At 37.3% G+C, this 18,047-nt stretch overlaps 2 protein-coding genes across 9 annotated transcripts in view; both read left to right on the top strand.

Moving 5' to 3' along the window:
* LOC135208860 (innexin inx2-like) overlaps positions 1-10,462 on the top strand; it is a 232,042-nt gene extending 221,580 nt beyond the window's left edge. For all 8 annotated transcript variants that reach the window (XM_064241444.1, XM_064241441.1, XM_064241439.1 and 5 more), the window contains 3 exons: positions 1,380-1,489; positions 2,758-2,858; positions 5,942-10,462. In XM_064241444.1, coding sequence (XP_064097514.1) covers positions 1,380-1,489; positions 2,758-2,858; positions 5,942-6,730 — 1,000 coding nt within the window. In that variant the 3' untranslated portion in view covers positions 6,731-10,462. The remainder of the gene's footprint in view (positions 1-1,379; positions 1,490-2,757; positions 2,859-5,941) is intronic.
* Positions 10,463-12,127: 1,665 nt separating this feature from the next.
* Positions 12,128-17,728, top strand: LOC135208856 (innexin shaking-B-like). The gene is made up of 7 exons (XM_064241434.1): positions 12,128-12,430; positions 13,348-13,601; positions 14,637-14,719; positions 15,238-15,368; positions 16,249-16,393; positions 16,703-16,915; positions 17,199-17,728. Exons 2-7 carry the CDS (start codon positions 13,349-13,351, stop codon positions 17,484-17,486), a joined length of 1,113 nt encoding a protein of 370 aa, XP_064097504.1. The 5' UTR covers positions 12,128-12,430; position 13,348; the 3' UTR covers positions 17,487-17,728.
* Positions 17,729-18,047: the final 319 nt, after the last annotated feature.

Raw genomic sequence — 18,047 nt, 5'->3', positions numbered from 1 at the left:
TGGAAACAAAAGCTTTTGTACAATAATTACAACAGTTTTGGGGTCCTTATAACTGCCAATAAGCTGGTGGGCGAAACAAAAGCTTTTATACAATAATTACAAGCTGGTGGTCGAGCCTATGCATTAAGTACTGTGCTTTTGGCATATACTAGAAGTGTCTTGGTTGGCGATCCCAAGCACAACAGTCTCTGCCTCCTTGTAATTGTCATCAGTAATCATCACCCTGGTTAGCGATCCTGTATACTAAGTGTGAGAATGTTTGCTTTTCGTATAACTGCCAATGCCCTGGTAGACAATTGTCTACATTTAATTATCATAATTTCAGTCTCTGAAAGATTTTTGTTATTCTGTATAAGACATCACATCAAAGTCTGTAAATAGTACTCAATGCGATTCTCTGAATCGCGAGGTTAGTTGCCATGCAAGAAAGGTAGATATGCAATGAACACAGCATCCCGGGCATTTGAAAACTGCTCAACTTTTACCAATACTTCGAATGACTTTCCACTGGTTAGAACATTTTTTCAGGAAGGAATTAAATAAATGAGTAAGCAGGGACTACATCATGTGCAAGAGCCTTTTAATCAAGAGCCGAAATGACAAGGCCAAGAAGTAAAGCTGCTATGATCATGATTATTTTCATGCTTGGAGAATTACTCCTTTTAAATCTTGGTGTCACGTCGGTTCCCGTACTGACGAAAATGACAGCAGAGAATATTTCTATCCAGTGTGCTTTTCTTACAGAATTAGCAAAGAAGTCGCCCGTCACGCTTTTGTTATTTGATTTGACATTTACATCTTCCGCGTGTTGGCAATTATATATCAAAGCTTATTCTAAAGCTGACGAAGTGTCTCCAAAAATCTTGGCACTTTAAGTAAACAAATATTTTAAAGATACTCTTGCTTTTTAATCACTTTCTGCCAATTTTCTAACGGTTTATTTTTTTTTTTTTTTTTTTTTTTTTTTTTTTTTTTTTTTTTTTTTTTTTTTTTGGTTTGTTTTTTTACCTTTTGTTTTTTCGGTACGAAGTGTCCATATCGTCAGCATTACTTGGAATGTCATCATTGCTTGCTATAAATACCCCAGATTCAGCGCCTCGAAAGTGAAGTATATCTAAACCACCAAACATTACTTTTATAATGAGTCAGATGGTGTTTATAACGAATGTCAATTGTGGGGCAACTTCACCCAAAAGTCAGTCGCTTCAAAAACGTCCCTAATGAAATAATGTCTTTCACCTCTTGCAACTTCAGCGCAGTATATATGCAAGGATTCACTGCACTGTTTAAGGTTGTTGCTCCGGGAATTTGGACAGGACGCATTCCAGGAATCCTGCTAACCAAAGACAACGACAGCTCATTCCAATATCCTCTTTCAGCTGTGTCCATGATGAAAACCCGAAGCTGCAGGACAAAGTCGTCAACACGTACTGCTGGATCCACACCACTTTCACTCTCCCCAGGCACATAGACAAGGGATACGGCAAAGGTACGTCTCTCTCTCTCTCTCTCTCTCTCTCTCTCTCTCTCTCTCTCTCTCTCTCTCTCATGACCACCCTACTAAAGAATGATCTCTCACAACTGGCTATTTGCCCATTACGGTATCCATCAATATTTCTATATTTTATATAATATTTAGTGCAGCCCTTTCTCCTAGTTTCACTTGAGCCAGTACGGATGATTATCAATTCTAAATGTTCCCGGAACCTATGAATTAAGTATTGTTGATTCCTATGTATCCTGTCAGTGTCACTGGAGTGATACCCAAAAGATTTCTGCATGTGATATCATTTTTTTGGACATGGAGCAAATGAAAAATTGGTTATTATTATGCATCAGCATTCTGTTGAGGTGGCACATTGTCACATTATCCAGTACGTAAACCTTTCCGTCCTTTTGATGGCAATATCGTAGGATGAATTTTCCCGGAAGTTTTTTAATGCCGAGGTTCTAGAACACTTTAAGACATCATGCAGCATTGTTGCTTTCTCTTGGCAACTTCATCAGGTTTCTTCTGAGTTTTCGATCTTATTTTTCACATAAGCAACATTCCATCATGTATAAGCATTTGCGTTTGCCCAAAGCAGATCACCTTAGATAGAATAATAATTGGTTTAAAGAAAATTATACGAAATCTCAGGCTCTAGAAGTCAGAATGAGTGAGAGGAGATATCCAATGAAGTCTTCAAATCTATCCCGCCTGAACGATTGAATGTACAGATAATAAATACAGTTTTGGAATTTGTTCTACCTATTCTTAGGGATTATGGGATTTGTTAAGTTTACAGCAGTGGTTCTTAACCTTTTTATTACCCCCTCTAAGAGTTGGTCTTTCTTTCAACGCCCCCCCCCCCCCCCCTTGCATCTGAGTAAAATTCCCTCCCAGATTTAAAGGGAAGAAAATGAGAAAGAGAATGGGTTTCGAGGGATAGATAGGAAGGGAGGCCAATAATAACAAAACATGGTCAGCGCAACGAGCCTAACTAGAGTAACAGACTCTAGGAAAGTAACGTTGCAAGGGGATACTTTTGCATTTTTTCATAAACTTCTGAATATTGGTTCCTCACTCTTATTAAGGGAATAACGAATATAATGAGAGATTTTTTTATTCCATTTTTCCCTAGGGTTCTCGCCTCCCCTGGAAATTGCTGACGCCACCAGGTTAAGAACCACTGCTTTACAGGAACAAATATAAGTATGCCCAGTGACATGCATTTCTAAATATATTACTATACTGACCTATCTCTTCAATTTCAGGGACGGGTATCGTATACCCTGGCGTGGGGCCGCATACTTCTTCCGATTCTCGAATCTACCACGCCTATTACCAGTGGGTACCTTTCGTCCTCTTTCTCCAGGTTAGTCGATTATGATGGATTGATTTGTTAGTTCTTATTGGCGTCGCGACGACGAGGTTATTGACGCCGTAGTCGATGATGAAGTCTCCACTTCAGACTGAATAGTATACCGTTTAATTTGGATGGCTTACCTGACATACTTGAATGGTAAGGCAGCCAATGGGTATATGTTAAAAGTGGATTTGCCTTCTTGGAAAACAAATCATAGCAGTGAATGAAGCACTGGACATTTTTATGAATGTCAGACTGAATAGTATACCGTTTGATTTTACTTGAATGGTAAAACAAATAATGAGCATATGTTAAAAGTGGATTTGCCTTCTTGGAAAACAAACCATAGCAGTGACTGAAGCACTGGACATTTTTACATGAAGTACTGGACATTTTTATGCCTGATTTGTATGAATGTTATGAAGAAATTTACCATACACGAATTCCATTCCATTCATCCAGACTTCATTGTTTATGACCTAATACTACTAACACGTATTGTAAAAACACGACTCATTCATTCTCCGTTCATTCACTTAACTGTCATGTTGGACAATCGGGTGGTCAACTTATTACGAGATGATACCTATCGTCTGTTTTTTTCCATCTGTCCATCCGCCTGTGGTGGTCGCGCATGGTAACACTGCGTCCCGGGCTTTTAAATAGTTACGCTATGTGTAAGTTTTAGGTAAATAAAAGGATATCTGGGTGTACATTTGGAACTGAAAAGTGTTTTAATAATTTACTGTATGCGGATTACACCGTTGATATTCGAAATAGGATGTTATTTAAAGCCCGGGAGGCAGTGTTACCATGCGCAAACACCACAGGCGGATGGACAGATGGAAAAAAAACAGTATAGATACTAAATTTTCTATTAAGAAGAATCATCCCACAACAGAATAAGTATAGATAATATTTTGTTTCTGCCCCAGGTAATTGTGAAAAATTTTTTTTATAGGAAAATTCTGTTTTCCTACTTCTGACAATGATAAGCTTTAGGAAAAGCTCACTGGGAGTACTTTTTTACGCAGCTTAATTGGGGCGCTGCGCTTTTTCTTAAGATGCGGAAACTTTTTATTTACGTCATATTATATTATAATATATAATATATATATATATATATATATATATATATATATATATATATATTATATATATATATATATCATATATACACACACATATATATATTATATATATATATATTATAATATATATATTCTATAAGATATATATATATATAATATATATATATATATGATATATATATATATATATATATATATTGACCACTATGTACTTACAGTACAATAACGTTTAATGGGATGGTGCATGTAGATATATTGGACTAGGAATCACAAGCATAAGTGAAAGGATCATCTAAGTAGATGCTGTTCATACATACTGCCTTTCTCCAAGCTTCGCTAAGGATTATTAATTTCAAAAAGAAATGCAAAGGCTTTCAGTCAACGACACCATTCCCCTTACATTTTCATCCTTAACTGATTTAGGTGTTTATTAGTGTTGTATTTAATGAGAACTTTCTTACCTCTCTTTTGCAAGTCTGGGCATAATTCTCTTGACTGGTAAGTATGCCAATTGTTCATGTATTCCTGCGTTGACAGTAATTTTTCACGGGTCCATCTGGATACATGGCCTCTGGATTCTCCTGTAGTGGACAAATGAGCAAAATTATTATTATATGACTGATACATAAAAAGTTTCGGAATTATTCACTCTACTTCAGAGTACACCGCAGTGCCTGAAATGTTCAAATTATCTCATGTTTATGTCATGGAATTTTGCGCACTAGTCACAAGGAATTGATTATCATATTCTCTTTGGACATTATCCTTATTCTTCATCTAAAACTTTACCAACAGTCTGTTGATATGGGCTTTTTCTGTAAACATTAAAAAATGAATACTCAGTAGTGGAATACACTGCCTTTCTCATTCTTCTTTAGACCCATGTGATTCCATTCTGAATCACCACCACGTTTCACAAAACAATATCAGTACAGTGGTTTGCACCATAACCTTATATGAATCCCTCTTTGAAAGGGATTTAGCGTCATCATAAGATGGCTAAATCGAGATCTGGAGTGCTGAACTCTTTCCAGATATCTAATTACTTGCAATTACTTGTACTTGAAACTATATAATGCCTCTATTTCAAGGTCGACCACAAGGCACGTGCCATTGAAGTTAGGAATAACAGAAATTACAAAGGAGAAAACTATCACATAGACTACTACCCTGTGATTACTAAGTTTTGGCAAACGGGTTATATATACCTTTGGCACGCGAATACGTTGAAATAAGAGTAGCATTATGGGCAGAAAATGCAACCTTGATGAAGCTGTGTTTTTGTAGTGAGAGAGAGAGAGAGAGAGAGAGAGAGAGAGAGAGAGAGAGAGAGAGATCGCAGCCTGCAATGAAATAATCTTTATCTTTTGTAAAAGCTAACTAGCCTGTCAGCTCAATTAGGACTACCACTCATTCTGTCTCCAGTGAGAGCTCCTTGCGTTCATTCTGCGATCAATGATGTCATTTGGGCTTCTTGCACGAAAAAAGATGTACGTGAGTGATGTCATTTCATGTCTCTTAATATAGTATGAAAGCATAGAAATAGCTATATACATACATCGTTTTATTATGAAAGCAATTCTTTTTCTTTACAGATGGACATCTAATCTCTGTATTGTAGAAATCTGTAGAATGATTCTACATATTTTTATTTTTGGTAATGATAAATATTTGGAAAACATTTTATTGTATAGTTCATTCATTTTCATTCAGTCTTCTCAATAAGAAACCGACTTTTGAGTGCGTTTAGATAAAAAGGTCTATTAGTTTTGACCGGTGGTTACTAATTTACACAACATGTATATTATTGTTGCCATTTGTTTTGAATACAGTTCTTTTTAATTTTCTTTTTTCTTTTTAGGAAATGTAACTCGTGAAATGATTTTATGTATTTAGACCGTTGTGTAATTTCATAATATTGTATTTGATGTTTCTGTGGAGAATGGTCAATAAAATATCTATCTATCTATCTATCTATATCGACCTGTGTTTCTCCCACAGGGTTTGATGTTCTACGCACCTCATTGGCTATGGAAGACCTGGGAGGGAGGGAAACTCGAGTCTATCGTGATGGGTCTTTCAGTACCTGTGATGAGCAAAGACGAGCGACACGAGAAGATCCAGCTCCTGGCCGACTACCTGCGGTCCTCCATCCACCACCACAACTTTTACGCCATCAAGTTCTTCTTGTGTGAACTCCTCAATCTGGGGAACTCAATCTTCAACATCTGGTTCATGAACGAGTTCTTAGGGGGGATGTTCTTCACTTACGGCATTGACGTCCTCCGATTCACAGAAACCAACCAAGAAGACAGAACCGATCCTATGATTGTGGTGTTCCCAAGGGTCACCAAGTGCAACTTTAATATGTACGGCCCTTCGGGGTCGATCGAGACCCACGACCTCATGTGCGTCCTCGCCCTCAACATCATTAACGAAAAGATTTACGTCTTCCTATGGTTCTGGTTTGTTATCCTGGCAATCATCAGCGGTCTTGCCCTTCTGTACCGCCTCATAGTCCTGTGCATTCCTGCGATCAGGGTGGGGCTGCTCCAGAAGAGGGCGAGACTGCACTACAAGACCGGACTTGACGTTGTCTCGAAGAGACTCCAGATGGGAGACTTTTTCTTGCTGTACCTTTTGAGCAAGAACCTCGAGCTCTTGTCCTTCAGCGCTCTGATCGAAGAATTTGTTGCGAGGCTGGGCACTCGTCGGGTGCACCCTGACCTTGAGGTCTCAGCTCCCCCTGCCAGTACCGAGCGATTTCACTTGATCAATGAGCACGCGTGACACCTGTTGCTGCCGGGACACGCCTGTTCTCAGTGTGATCATCTGCGAGATCAGAAAATTGTCTAAGTGTCCCCCTTCACAATGTACGCAATATTCATCTATATGATACTGGTACCGTGAGAGTTGAGATTGTTCTCTTGCTCGAATAATTTGAGTATAACAAGCAAGCAAATCGTTCTACATGTTGAGGGAGCAGCTGTCAACAGGCTGGAGCTACCTTTTGGATGTACATGCCCATTAGCAATAATGACCGGGTCAAAATCAATTCTAAGTTAAGAGAAAGTAATCTGAGTATCGATAGCTACATGGATGTTGCACCTTTTCTGAGAGGAGGCTTCAACTACTCAATGGTAGGCATTTGATACACTGGGATGGATATTGTACTTGTGACCAAATGCAGCAGCACAGATCCATGAGGGATATTTCTCGCAAATTATTGCAATGAACTCAACACGACATTGCATTCACACTGAGAACATGTTTTGGCAGATGGTTTTACAAAATAGCCACAAACAGGCAAAAAGCTATGACATGAAAGCACTGGCAACAACGAATCTCAAAGCAAAAATACCCCTGGTATTTTTTAACATCTTGCAATGAATACCTCGATGGTACCTAACCCAGAATTCTATATGCATATTATAAATGAAGTGACATAAATAATTGATTTATATTAATGGTGTTCTTGATATACAAGTATATATTATATTTCGTATGTTTCCTTTGAATTAATGATGACCTATTATTACAGAGAAGTAAGATTAATCCTTTTAATGGTGACAGGAACTTTCATCATTGCACTTTATATATAAAGTGATGAGCAACAGACAGGAAACTGGCGATGCAAACTGACTCTGTAGTTCCCACAACCAACGGAGAAGAATCAGTTCTGGACAATAACTGGTTTTGTCCATCAGGCCAGAACAGAATTTCCAAGAGAATTCCTTTTACTCATTTGCATACTTACCAGTTTATGGTGAGATGGTCGAGGCTAGTGTACAGTATTAATTTTAGGTGGAAATAGCTGTAAGATGTTTTGAGCATGTTATGTTATATTTATTTAAACTAGAAATGAACTTGTCGGGCCACAATATATTCAAGGAATTGCTGTTTCTCTCGAGACATAAAAATGATTTTGTTGACCTACTATGTTTCTGTCATAATGACAGGTTAACTGGATTTTAGCATTAAGGTGACTAAGGATGGTGTGTGCGTGTATATTTTTATACAAATGGCTTAAATTTTTCTGGGCATTTCCCTAGTTTTAGCTGTAACGATAGTCATTTCTTCAGATGTATTGGTGTGTGGTAAAGGTAAACAATAGCAACACCGATTGTACCAAATGCTTGAGGAACTTGGTTAATGTATGGGTGAAGTGTCAAGTAGAAAAAGAACTGCGGTTTGTCAGGAGGTCATATTATATCTGACGCACATATGCGAAATGTTGTAATGAAATTCCAGAAATGTTCTGAGGATGTCTGACGTATCAAATGATTATTTGACAGAAGTTCTCAAATAATTTGGCAGTTTTTAAGTTATACAATTTTTTTCAATTTCACTGATGTTATGAATGATGAACGTTGTGCATTTTTATCCTTTCCCGGTTTATTTTTCTCTCAATGAACAATAGAGCGGAGTTTTTGAAATTCCTTAAATAAAAGCTTATATTATTTAAAATTTATACTAACAAAAAAATAATAAATAAATAAAAATGCAAATTGAATTTCTCAAAGTTTCGTTTTAAACTTTCACCACCATACCGAAAATCATTCACGCTTCAATACAGTTGAATTCACGGAAAACGCGTTTTGAGAAAAATCAATCTAAAATTTAATGAACTTTTAAAAGTTAATTAACTTTTAATTTAATTAACTTCTTCACTTTCCTCCAACCAAAGAGCAGTAGTATTCTGAGCACATAATCTTGACGACTGAGGTCCTTTTTAAAAAGCACACCGCCAAACAATGACTGAATGAAAATGTCGTACGGGAAAGGAAAACTTAAAAAAAAAAAATGCGTGAATGGTGGAATTTATACGTCGAATTTGTAAACTATCCTCGAAAAGGGTCGTTCTTGTATACCGATCTAAGGGGCAAGGTGTGAGCAATCTGCAAAAAATATCTCGTGCCTGCCATTGGTGACATTTGGATTACTGGAAAATGACGGAAACAGAATTTTGAGATTTGCACCCCCCAAAATTTTTTTTTTTTTTTGTACTGCTAATATGACCTTCAGTGTAACGCATCCCACCATAGCAATTACTTGTACAGAAGAAAAGAAGCTGATAACTAGCAGAAAGCTCCAACTAAAATGAGACAGGAAACAAAAATAATCGAGTACAGGGACATCTACTCCTCTCAAAAAAAAATTCAGGCAATAGTTAATTTTAACACATCAACATCGTTCCATAAAAGCTAAAATCGGAAGAATTTATTTTTGCTAATGATTCAAATATACGAGAAATATCTGTCGAGGGAATCATGATTATAAAACACTTTTTCGCGCAATTAATAATTGTCTCGCTTATGAAAGATTATCTCCGATAATCATTCAAGTGTTCATTGAAGATTTGCTAAACAGGGTAGATAAAAATACTAAAATACTCTGTACATTGGTGATACTTGTTGATCGAGGAGTGATTCTTCAAATGTGTAAGAAATTCATGAAAATTTCTAGGTAATCTTAGGTTGCTTTTAACCTGACAGAAGTTAAGAAACTTTTTTTTAATTTTAAATTGGTAATGCTATAGTTTTTCAAGTAAAAAAAAAGTAGTACTGAGGTAAAGGACTATGCTTTAGTAATTAATTATATCAGCTATAGGGAATCGCAATCATAGAGTGATTACCGTAAATGCGTTTGAACGTATGCACACATAAATGCGACCGCATACACACAAGCCCCACATTTTGTTTTTAGTTATGTGGAGAAGCCTCATAAAAAACTAACAAAATATAAAAAAAAAACATCAAAAATGGAAACAAATATAAAATATTACTGAAAAAAGTAGAGGTAACCATTTATAACACCTGACACGTACATGAACAAAGCAGATTGCTTTTTCCGATCTCTGCGTAAATCAGTTCCTATTCATAAAACTCTGATGATAATAACATTTAAAGGTGCCGTAGTTTTTGAAGCGACGGTTCAACAAGTTCGTGTAATCCCTTACGAAAGGGCAGCAGGAATGCGTCTGGGAAAGTATTTTTTGCCTTTTAATGGTACGACATGGTACCACGATGAAGGTCCTCAATTGTTTAAGATGGTATATAGGCATCATAGAGTTTCAAGGAAGAAGTTTCCGAAAATGTCCTAATAGTTGTAATCCCCGACGTGACGCTTCCTTATACATACAGCAAATGTCAAAAGCAGCCTGCTCCGAGGTCTCTTTCCTTAGGTCGGGGACCTCAGATCAGTTTGCGAAATACTGTTCATTCCGCTTACCCCGTAGAGACCGCCGTGAGCTCAAGTCAGGAAGGGTTTTGCATAAGAAAAGCAGTTGGTATTAGTAAACTGCAGTAGCAAAAGTAGTTGAAAGATAAGGATAGCCGAAAGGGCCTTTGGTTTGTATCTAAGATATGATAAAATTGTGTAATCGTTTTCGAATTACACCGGACTCGAAACACTAGAATTATATGTTAACAATCTTTATTTGAGTTCAAGTCACATTAAATGATTTGTATATATGGCTCACGCATTAGTAATGTATTGAAATCAATAAATATGAAAATCATGGCTGCGTCTTTTATTTCTTTCACACGATGGGGGTGGATATTAATGAAATCATAATAGTCCTATCTAACTATAATAATTATAATTTTCTTCCTTGTTTTCAGATATTGACCATATTGGTAAAGTAGTCTATAACCCACGGCTAACTTCATCATTAACTCCGATTTTAGTTACCTTAACCTGTCCTTCAATGTAGCAGTCCTCTTTCATAGCAAAATACCAAAAAATGTCAACATCTAAAAATTACTATGTCAATCATCCATCATATGGCATACAAAGCTGGTGTTTTTAATAAAACAAATAAAATCTTAAACTAAGCATTCAAAACCCCCGATGTTCTTACTCACCTGACCATCCGATGAGATTATCCTTCGGGAGGAGCCACCGTCCGGCAGTTCTGTTCAGGTGCCAAAATATTATTTTATTATTATTATTATTATTATTATTATTATTATTATTATTAATTATTATTATTATATTATTTTTTTTTTTTTTTTTTTTTTTTTTTTTTTTTTTTTATGCTCTATCACAGTCCTCCAATTCGACTGGGTGGTATTTATAGTGTGGGGTTCCGGGTTGCATCCTGCCTCCTTAGGAGTCCACATCACTTTTCTTACTATGTGTGCCGTTTCTAGGATCACACTCTTCTGCATGAGGCCCGGAGCTACTTCAGCCTCTAGTTTTTCCAGATTCCTTTTCAGGGATCTTGGGATCGTGCCTAGTGCTCCTATGATTATGGGTACGATTTCCACTGGCATATCCCATATCCTTCTTATTTCTATTTTCAGATCTTGATACTTATCCATTTTTTCCCTCTCTTTCTCTTCAACTCTGGTGTCCCATGGTATTGCGACATCAATGAGTGATACTTTCTTCTTGACTTTGTCAATCAACGTCACGTCTGGTCTGTTTGCAACGTATCACCCTATCCGTTCTGATACATAGTCCCCAGAGGATCTTTGCCTGATCGTTTTCTATCACTCCTTCAGGTTGGTGCTCGTACCACTTATTACTGCAAGGTAGCTGATGTTTCTTGCACAGGCTCCAGTGGAGGGCTTTTGCTACTGAATCATGCCTCTTTTTGTACTGGTTCTGTGCAAGTGCCGGGCATTCACTTGCTATGTGGTTTATGGTTTCATTTTTCGTATTGCACTTCCTACATATGGGAGAGATGTTATTTCCGTCTATCATACTTTGAACATATCTGGTTCTTAGGGCCTGATCTTGTGCCGCTGTTATCATTCCTTCAGTTTCCTTCTTTAGCTCTCCCCTCTGTAGCCATTGCCAATTGTCATCGCTGGCTAGTTCTTTAGTCTGTCTCATGTATTGTCCGTGCATTGGTTTGTTGTTATTATTATTATTAATAATAATAATAATAATAATAATAATAATATTTATAAGGAGCATTCCTATAGATCAAGTAGGCGAAAGATACGTATAAACCAACAGCAAATAAATTAATAGTCTACTGCTCTTCAACACATGAATACAAAAATAATGCATAATGGCATCAGAGGTTTAATCTTCTCTGTATTTACCTCACTTTATTCACTTCGTGAGCTACGTATACATCATATCGCTCACAGAACCCACTGGCTCATGCAGGATACGGATATGACGTCATTTATTTTCAGTTTCAGCCAGTTGAGCTACGAAGGCTGAGTTCTGTTCGATTTTATTGCCCATTTTGGCCTCAACACAATAAGTCAGCAGCTCCCGAAAAGAAGGATCAGAGAATCTGAATTCATTATTTTTCCGGTTCACGAAAGCAGTTGGTAGTACCTACACAAGGTGACTGAAAAACGCTACATTGGACGGTTTTCTTTCTTTCTTTCTTTCTTTTTATTTCTGAGAATCCCTGAGTACTCTGGCCCCTGGCAGCGGACGGCGAACGTCAGTGGTGGCACAAACAGTGCAGTGGTAGAAGCCTCGACATCCATCCCTTCGACAACAGGACTCTGTGAGAGCAAGGTGCGTTCGACGTCTTACTGATTATTTCTTAGTGCAATTTGCGTTAATGACTGGCTGAAGTGCAATTAAGGTTTTCCACAGTACTTTAATCATGTTTCTTTAAAAAAAATAGTTTTTTTGAATATTCCAAAATGGTTGCGATTTTTTACCCATAATTTTCCAATTAGCAGGAGTTTCCAAAAATCTGTGGATAACACTGTCTGTATTATACTTCAGTCAAGAGTAAAGAATAGCTGAATGGACGGTATGCAAGAATCATACATTCTTATTATATATATTTCTAATAAGCATTATAAGCAAAGGTCATCTCTAGGCATTTGTGATGTAGTCTATGCAATGTTGCATCACTGTTTCATATCTGTTTACTGATAATTGTTTTTTGAGTCACCTGCCGAATGCCTGGAATTATCCGACCATCATGAATAATGTAACCAGAAGGGGAAGAATTATATTTATGCTTGTAATTCTTAGATGCGAGACTTATGGATAATTTACTGCACATCTTCATGCAAGCGCTTCATTTTATTTTTAAGTGTTTTCCTGAATAATCTTTTCATCTTCACCCGATGAAATTTCGTCATCCAAAAACCAAGAGCTATTTTTTTTTTGGCCCCGCGTCGTAAGTTTCATATTCCCGCCATTCAGTCGACGCCCCAAGAACAGTGACGTCATCAAGCCCTATCGATCTCCTTCGAAAACCAAGAGCTAATTTTTTCTTGACCCCGCGTCGTAAGTTTCATATTCCCGCCCTTCAGTCGACGCCCCAAGAACAGTGACGTCATCAAGCCCTATCGATCTCCTCCGAAAACCAAGAGCTAACTTTTTCTTGACCCCGCGTCGTAAGTTTCATATTCCCGCCCTTCAGACGACGCCCCAAAAACAGTGACGTCATCAAGCCCTTCGATCTCCTCCTTCAGGATGGTGCTTCACATCTTCGCCGCCTTGGCAGGACTGGTGAAGGTCCGCGTCTCTCACACCGACATCGACAGCCACGTCTTTCGGCTCCACTACAGGTTGACGTCGACCATCCTGTTCATCGCCTGCCTCCTGGTGGCGGCTTCGGAGTACATAGGGGCGCCCATCCAGTGTACCGCCGACGGGAATCCTGTGGATCCTCCCATTAACACCTACTGCTGGATCTCCTCCACGTTTACAATAAATACGACGACAGGTAGGACGAATTTCTTTTTTTTCAATTTTCTAGTTCGAATCGTTTGTGTGTTATGCACGGGGAGAGAGAGAGAGAGAGAGAGAGAGAGAGAGAGAGAGAGAGAGAGACGATATAGTAATGGTTCTACATCAGGAACGATCGTGGGTACAGAGAGAGAGAGAGAGAGAGAGAGAGACGATATAGTAATGGTTCTACATCAGGAGCGATCATGGGTACAGAGAGAAAGAGAGAGAGAGACGATATAGTAATGGTTCTACATCAGGAACGATCATGGGTACAGAGAGAGAGAGAGAGAGAGAGAGAGAGAGAGAGAGAGAGAGAGACGATATAGTAATGGTTCTACATCAGGAACGATCATGGGTACAGAGAGAGAGAGAGAGAGATAGGCGATATAATGGTTCTATATCAGGAACGATCATGGGTACAGAGAGAGAGAGAGAGAGAGAGAGAGAGAGAGAGAGAGAGAGAGAGATAGGCGATATAATGGTTCTACATCAGGAACGATCATGGGTACAGAGAGAGAGAGAGAGAGAGAGAGAGAGAGAGAGAGAGAAGGAGAGAGAGACATATAGTAATGGTTCTACAACGGAACGATCATGGGGTGTAGAGAGAGAGAGAGAGACGAGAGAGAGGGCGAGACAGCGATATATGGTTCTATACGGTACAGAGATCTGGGTACGAGAGCAGAGAGAGAGAGAGAGAGGAGAGAGAGAGAGAGAGCGAGGCGTATAGTATGGTTCTACATCAGGAACGATCATGGGTACAGAGAGAGAGAGAGAGAGAGAGAGAGAGAGAGAGAGAGAGAATAAACACGCAGCGTGTATCTAAACTATAATTACATTATCTGTAAAAATGATAGCGATCGATCCCGCATACATATGACGTAATTACACGAACCAAGTACTCAAGTGCCTTGTGACCTATTAGTCAAAATTCATATAACCGTCCCTCCATCAAGAGGCAGCTCCATTATTTATTTTCTCTCAAAGGATTTTCCATCTTTAATTTTTTTTTCCTCATTTCGAATCTTTAAAGGTTTGGGAAATCACAAGCTACCAGGCCACGAGGAGACATACCATGCTTACTACCAGTGGGTACCATTCGTTCTCTTCATCCAGGTAATGCATTGATGTTTATTTGATCATTTGGCGAACTAGACACTGTGTATACATACATACAAATACAACCATGTATATATAGTACTTGTTATGTGCGCATATATATATATAATGTGTACATACATATTCAGGCATATTTATACATACATACATACATACTACATACAGCATCATCTATATATGTATATATATATATATATATATATATATATATATATATATATATATACATATGAAATTTAATTTTTAAAATCTTGAAATTCGGGTCCTGTAAGATCATGGGTGATACTTAATTCACATTATTATTATTATTATTATTATTATTATTATTATTATTATTATTATTATTATTATTATTATTATTGAATAGTTTAACCCAGGCCCCTAAATGACTTTCAGCTCCCACAGGGCTGACCAAAACACATAATATAGAAACGATTACAATCAACGAAATAAACAAACAATTATAAATAGGATAAAGCAATGTTAACCGTTTATATGCAATTCAATTCCTTCAGGGATGCATGTTTTATCTGCCACACCTCTTCTGGAAAGCCGTAGAACGCAAAACCGCGTACACGCTCCTCCAGGGCCTGGACTACTACAGCATGGACCCGGACATGGAAACGAAGAAGAAGAATATGATCACGTAAGGGGATGACTGGATTCCAGAGTTCAGACTTAATCTCCCTTTGCCATCTGTCACTCTAAATGATCTTAGATATTTAACCGTGATAGGATATTACTGTGCTCTGGGTAGATGTAGCTTTCTTTTCTGTCCACGAATTCAAAAGATACAAATTATATATATACTGTTTTTTGTATAGCCATGTGATATTTTTGTCAAACGTAGCTCGTTTTTTAATCTATAATTTTTTAATTTTTAGTGTCATATATTATATATATATATATATATATATATATATATATATATATATATATATATATCATATATATATATATATATATATATATATATATATATATATCTATACGATATATATATATATATATATATATATATATATATGATATATATCTATACGTATATATATATATATATATATATATATATATATACTATCGATATATATATATATATATATATATCTATATATATATATATATATATATATATATATTATCTATATATAGATATATATATAATATATATCTATACGTATATATATATATATATATTATATATATATATATATATAATATGTATATATATATATGTATATATATATATATATATATATATATATATATATATATATATATATATATATATATATAGGGGAGAGTGGGGTAAGAAGGAGAAATGCTTATATTGTCTACAGTATTGCAGCTATTGGCCTAATGGAGATATTTCTAGAAAGCGTTGTTCTTGGTGTATCAACGATCACAATTATGAGAAGCTGTTAGGAATTTAGGATAGTAAAAACATGAATATCACATTCCAGCGGGATCTAATGGATCTTAGGCACTAGACTTCTTATTCTGTATTTCCCCCCCAGCCCCCCCAGGTACCTGAAAGCATCGGCAGGCCAGAACGGGAAATATTCTCTGATTTACCACATCTTCGAGTTACTGAACTTCGTGAACGTCATCGGACAGATATTCATTCTGAACGATTTCTTCGGTGGAGCCTTCCTGAAGTTTGGAACGGAGGTGAGAGAGAGAGAGAGAGAGAGAGAGAGAGAGAGCAGGAGAGAGAGAGAGAGAGGAGAGAGAGAGAGAGAGAGAGAGAGAGAGAGAGAGAGATAAGTTTATTATTTATAACTCCTGATGGATGACGGGAATTTTGACAGATTTTGCCAACAAATTTACATCCTCACTTGACTATATTTGACGGGAGTTTTGACAGATTTCGTAAGCAAATTCAGATCCTCGTTTGACCATATTCGAAACCAAAGAGACCAAATATGCAGTGATTTCCTTCATCGTGTGATGGCAAACTTATTAACTCAATTATTGCAGGTGGTAAATTACGCCCTGGAGGACTCCGAGCAGGACCCTTTCCGCACGATCTTCCCCAAGGTGACGAAATGCACCTTCAGACGGTACGGTCTGTCAGGAAGCGTGGAAGTCCTGCAGCCGCTGTGCATTTTGCCTCAGAACATCCTTAACGAGAAAGTCTTCATCATCCTGTGGTTCTGGTTCATCATCCTAGCCACCATCACTGGCATGCAGGTAAAACATCCGAACAGAAAACTTGGATACAGAATTCAGGCCAAATTTTGCCAAGCGCTAGGACCTGTGAGATCACTCAAAGCTGAAACCGGAAATGGATAGTAAGACGGTTTGAAAAGTGGGATAGGAGGAAAACCTCAAAGCAGTTACATAATAAAACAATTTTTTAGAGAGGGTGGGGAGTCAGATGGAAGGAAAAGAATATGAACATAGGTACAGTAAACGTATTATGTCCGTTTTCTTAAATAGGCTAATTCCTTTCCTCCCGTTTTCTTTCCTCCAGTTGGTGTGGCGCCTCGTGATCTGCTATTCGCCATTCATGAGGGTTCGCCTTCTGGAGCAGCGCGGGAAGATTATGGTCACCGATGGCCTGCAGAGGGCCATCCAGCGCCTCCACCTGGGCGACTTCTTCCTCCTGGACATCCTCGGCAGGAACTTGGACGCCTCTATCTTCAAGGACGTGCTGAAGGACACTCTGGTGTCCTACGAACACGAGCCGAACACCGGACTCTATCCTCCGCTCCCTTCGCCCGATGAAGTGGAGCCCATTGGCTTCACCCGACTAAATTAGGGAGGGGGGGGGGGGGGACCACATATCCAAGATCTTGCAGAAATAGTTTTCTCGCCCTATTTTCTTCTAGAGAAGTTTAACAGCTTCGACAGTTATGAAGACCATCATATGTATAATTATGTGCGCGCAATCAGATGCATGAATGCATTTATGTATGAGCATCTTCAATACAAATACTCGTATGATATACATTTGTTTATATATATATATATATATATATATATATATATATATATATATACGTATATATATATATAATATATATATATATATATATATATATATATATATATATATATATATATATATATATATATATATATATATATATATATAGAGAGAGATGAGGAGAGAGAGAGAGAGAGAGAGAGAGAGAGAGAGAGAGAGAAAGTCAAGCGAAAAAGGGCTTTATATTATCATGCCTGAATCATTTTCATTATATAACAATAACTACAAATAAATATGAATAAACAAATAAGATGAAACTTAACAGGAGTTGTATTATATATTTATGTAAGATTAACCGAGTCGAGATAATAAAAAAAAATTTTCCGATGAGCA

This window comes from Macrobrachium nipponense, chromosome 35 (assembly GCF_015104395.2).
Source record: "Macrobrachium nipponense isolate FS-2020 chromosome 35, ASM1510439v2, whole genome shotgun sequence".
Classification (NCBI taxonomy): domain Eukaryota; kingdom Metazoa; phylum Arthropoda; class Malacostraca; order Decapoda; family Palaemonidae; genus Macrobrachium; species Macrobrachium nipponense.
This window is presented reverse-complemented; position numbering and strand designations above follow the sequence as displayed.